The following is a 4255-nucleotide window of genomic DNA, read 5'->3' as shown; positions in this document are numbered from 1 at the left end:
ATTAAATAAAAAAGAAAAAAATCCGCTGCCCTAGACTCGAACTCGGATCATTCGAATGGCAAGCCTGGGCTTTGCTCACTCGGCCATTGCGATCGTTCCAGCGACGTGAGCTAAATAATATACAAGAGCTTTCTCCCACTATATCTTTTCACCACTGTAGATGTGAATTAGAGAGTTTTTTTTTACGACCTTTGTGCTAGAATAACAACAGTCTTTCGAACTATCTTGGCATCTGTCTTTCATTTGTCTTAAGAAGGGCTTTTACTATATTAGCCAGAATTTCCCTTATTTATTATGGCACGAAAGTCTTACAAAAAAAGCTCCCTTGTCTGCTTATGGTACAAAGCTTTTTTGACAGAAAGTACTTGTGCATAATTTTGATCACGCATATTTTTTGCACAAGAATATTATCAATTTGTTCATATAGCGGTTGTGGGTAACTGCCTACAGGAATCGAGATAGATATAGACAAATGCTCAGAATGAAAAGATAGATTGATTAAGTCGAGACTGTCTGTTCGTCTGTGCACACGATAACTCGAGTAGAAACTGAGGTGCCTCAACGAAACTTGGTACATGTATTTCTTTTGAGCCAAGAATAGATGATGTTGAAAATGGGGAAAATATAATTATAATCACGCCTACCTGCAATGTAACGGTAGTTGACGGAAATACGAAAACTACGATATTTTAGTAACTACTGAAGCTTTTTGACTCAAAATTTGCGGAAAATAAGAACAGTATAAATTTTTAGAAAATGGGCGTGGCCTGAAACTCTCACAGTTCTTGCTCTTGGTAAAACATACCAAACGGATGAACTTTTTTTAAATCGGAAAACATTCCATATATAATGGTAACTTATTATGATTTTGTTTCTACCAAAAAATCTTTGGTGAGAAAATTATGTGTTCGTTTCTTAAAATTTCACACCCTTTTAAGGCTCTGCCCTGTGAAGCTTTGTCAGGGGTGATGGTTGCGTGAAAATCGGATGTCTGTTCAAAATGACAATATTATGAAATGCATGAGCTACACAAGGACAAACACATGACTTTTATTTCGAAATTCAAAGACGTTCATTCAGTGAAAGTCACACCAATCTCTTAGAAAGACGCAAGATTATTATGGAATTTTTGGAAAATGGGCGGGGCACCGCCGATTTATGACTGCAGAAGTTTATCTCATTAGGTCAAACTGAACATACTGTCGCAGATTTTTGAAATAGGGGTAAAACACCCCCTGCTTACCATGCAACGGTAGTTTTCGGAAAGGTGAAAAAAGTATATTTAATATTCGGCTTCGCCGGATATTTATTGTTGGACTTCCTTACTTGTTTTTTTTTTATTTTAAATATTTTTGGTTTATTATTTTCTACCATTAAAAAAACTTTCTGATATGAGTTTCCACAAAACACTCAACTTTATCAATCAGGCTGGTTGAATGAATATTAATTCATTCGAGGTTTTCCACTACCAATATAACCCAACTACGGATATTAATTTATCAGCTTTTTCCGATCCCAGGATTTTCGAGACGTCGTCCCGGGATCCCGGGATTTAGACATTCATTACTTTTTAACAACTTAAATCGAAAAAATTGCTCCTATCTCTCCTACCATAAAATAAATAACAAATAAATGGGTTTGAAACCTACTTTTTACTTAAATTGGCTTACTTAAATTTTTTCTCTCTGACGTCAGGACTTATTTTAAAGGACTTTGTAATTTCAAAGATATGATTAATTCCAAAAATTATTTAAAAAATTCAACGGAATATAAAATGAAAATATGGGTACCAAATGCAAGAGGAAATTGCTTTAGAATTAAAAAAAAACTAAAATTTTTTGGATTCACAAGGATAAAGTTAAAAGGACGAAATTCGAAGATGTTATCAAGCACATTGAATTTTGATGCACTTGGGCGAGCCTAAGATATTGACCAAAACTTGTCATCTTTCACACCAATTATTTTTAGAGCATAATGAACCATATTTTTGCTATTACCAATCAAAATTCTAAAAAAGCGGATTTTCGGCCCACGGTAATATACACTGAGCTAAACATTTATAAACAAATATTAATTATTTAATAAAAAAAGAAATGTAGCCAATACTGGTCAAGAAAATTAGTTTGAATTATTGCCATCAATCCCCTTAAAAGGCCGCGATACCGGGATTAACATTCCTAAACCCAACTAATGCCAATAAACGGTAGTTTTGGAGTTGGCCATCCTTAATAAACCCAATGAATCCTTGAGTGTGAAATAAAACTTTCTATTTAATTGCGCTGGCGTCTACAGTGTATTTAGATGGCTTGTGCTAATATATTTTTATGTTTTCTTTAATTTAAATTTTTGTATGTGTACATATGTAACTATTTAAACTGATAAATCCATTATGTTTAGAAGCAATATAAAATTCATCTTAAACTTAAAAGTAACAAAGTCGTTGAACATATATACATATAATAAAAGCTTACATACATATGCATTTCAAATAATTTCTTTTTAGATACAATTAATATTTTTTGGCACTAAACGAGCTCAAATACTGATGCTAGTATTCAGTTCATATCAATTTAAATTGTTACGCACAAATGAAACTTTTCAGCTTTTAAGCTTGACAGCTACTTGTATGTAATTTAAATTTAATTGTTAGTTCTTGCATTAAATTCACAGTAATTTCATATTCTTTGGAAATTTACATCACTCTTGAGGAACTAAATAAATTCGCGTTTCGCTCTTACACAAAACTTCACTTCCTCAATTTGCTGCAATTGCCCAATGCATCCAAAATGTGTCCATGGCCGCATTGTTGTTCGGCTTTCAGCAGATCTGGATTTATGATTTCCACATTGCGCAATAGGCCATGCGATGTGCGCTCCTCCTCTACAGAATCGCTCGAAAATTTATCCTTGAAATCGCCAAACTTATCCTTTAGATCAGAGCCTAGATCCTTCGCCTTATCACCGAATTTCTTTGCGCCCTCCTTCAGTTCGGTGCCCAACTTTTTGGCCTGTTCGGAAACCTTTGCAGCGCCTTTCTTTATTTGACAGCCAACGTTTTTGAAGAAATCGCGTACTTGATGCTCAGCGCTGTCCTCGGAGCTGGCCACTTTTGGTCCAATGACAGGCACATCTGACAAAGATGGTAGGATTTTCTCATTGCAATCGAGTAGATCGGCGCGTGCAGCGGTGGCGCAGAAGCACAGCAACGCTGCTGCGAAAATAAACACAATATTTTTCATTGTTTGTTTTGGTTTTTGGCAATTTTTTTTTTTTTGTTTTTGTTATTTAATTATTCACACTTTCACTATTTAATCGTTTTTGTTAACTTCGATTCGATTTTTTTTTTGTGCCTAACAGTTGCGTGTGCGGCTATGACGATGTTGTATCTGCGTGCGTGATCCGCTAACGAATACGCAATAACTGTGACTGCTTCTGGCATCAGGCGACCGCTACGGTTTTTATTTAATTGACAATTTTCAAAAGAATTTATTCAATTACGCGCAAAAACAGCGCAGCGTCATAAGTTTATTGTGTGTATGCGCATATACTTAAATACATATTTATGTATGTAAGTACTTGTATGTAAGTGAGTTTGCAAGTTCTCAAGTGGTTTTATACATATTTCGCGGTTATTCGATTGCAAGCTTTTGTGTTGGTTGATCCACTATTCTGGGTTGTACTTGCTTTCCGCAATTGTTGTTGTGTTGCAGCGATTTTAATAAAAACGAGTGTCGCACACATGTACATACATATGTACTTTATGTTTGTTAGAATGTGTGTTTACACATGTTTACCCAAAACAATCGACCGCCTTTTTTAGAACTCAGATTCTCCGACAACTTTCAGCGCTTGGCGTTTGCGGAATGTGATTAGCTGCTACAAGTATTTCGCGACTACCTAATTCAATGAGCATATAAATGTTTGCACTTGGGAACGGGTATGTTCAGCCATGACAGTAAATGGAAACTGTTACTTTACTAAAAAAAGGCAGACAACCCCTGCAAGAAAATTATCAACGAGTGCTATATGCCTATTTTGTTTAACGGACCCCTGAACCCATGAAGTTTTGTCTTCTTCCACAAACTGCGGGGCATTTGCAAAGCAGGTGCCGCAAGGTTTCTGGCTCTCGTTCATTGCTGCAACTTCCGCAGAATCAGTATGGGGGACCTCTAAACTCTCCGGAATATGGCCTGTTAGTAGACCCACATCTATGGCTAAGTATCCTCTTTTCATCATGAGGAAACCGTCACGTTTCG

The 4255-nt window shown here is 35.9% G+C and overlaps 1 protein-coding gene across 1 annotated transcript; it reads right to left on the bottom strand.

The window, feature by feature from the left end:
* Nucleotides 1–2278: 2278 nt before the first annotated feature.
* LOC108370820 (uncharacterized) lies at nucleotides 2279–3866 on the bottom strand. Its single transcript, XM_017626231.1, has one exon. It carries the CDS (start codon nucleotides 3236–3238, stop codon nucleotides 2747–2749), a length of 492 nt encoding a protein of 163 aa, XP_017481720.1. The 5' UTR covers nucleotides 3239–3866; the 3' UTR covers nucleotides 2279–2746.
* Between the last annotated feature and the right edge of the window lie 389 nt (nucleotides 3867–4255).

Source organism: Rhagoletis zephyria, unplaced genomic scaffold (assembly GCF_001687245.7).
Source record: "Rhagoletis zephyria isolate East Lansing unplaced genomic scaffold, Rhagoletis_zephyria_1.1 Rzeph_scaffold_04494, whole genome shotgun sequence".
NCBI classification, from domain to species: Eukaryota; Metazoa; Arthropoda; class Insecta; order Diptera; family Tephritidae; genus Rhagoletis; species Rhagoletis zephyria.
The sequence above is the reverse complement of the archived record's forward strand: the minus strand, read 5'-3'. Positions and strand labels throughout refer to the sequence as shown.

Coding starts and splice junctions, on each gene's coding strand:
- LOC108370820 (XM_017626231.1), bottom strand. CDS start 3,238: ATGAAAAATATTGTGTTTATTTTCGCAGCAGCGTTGCTGTGCTTCTGC.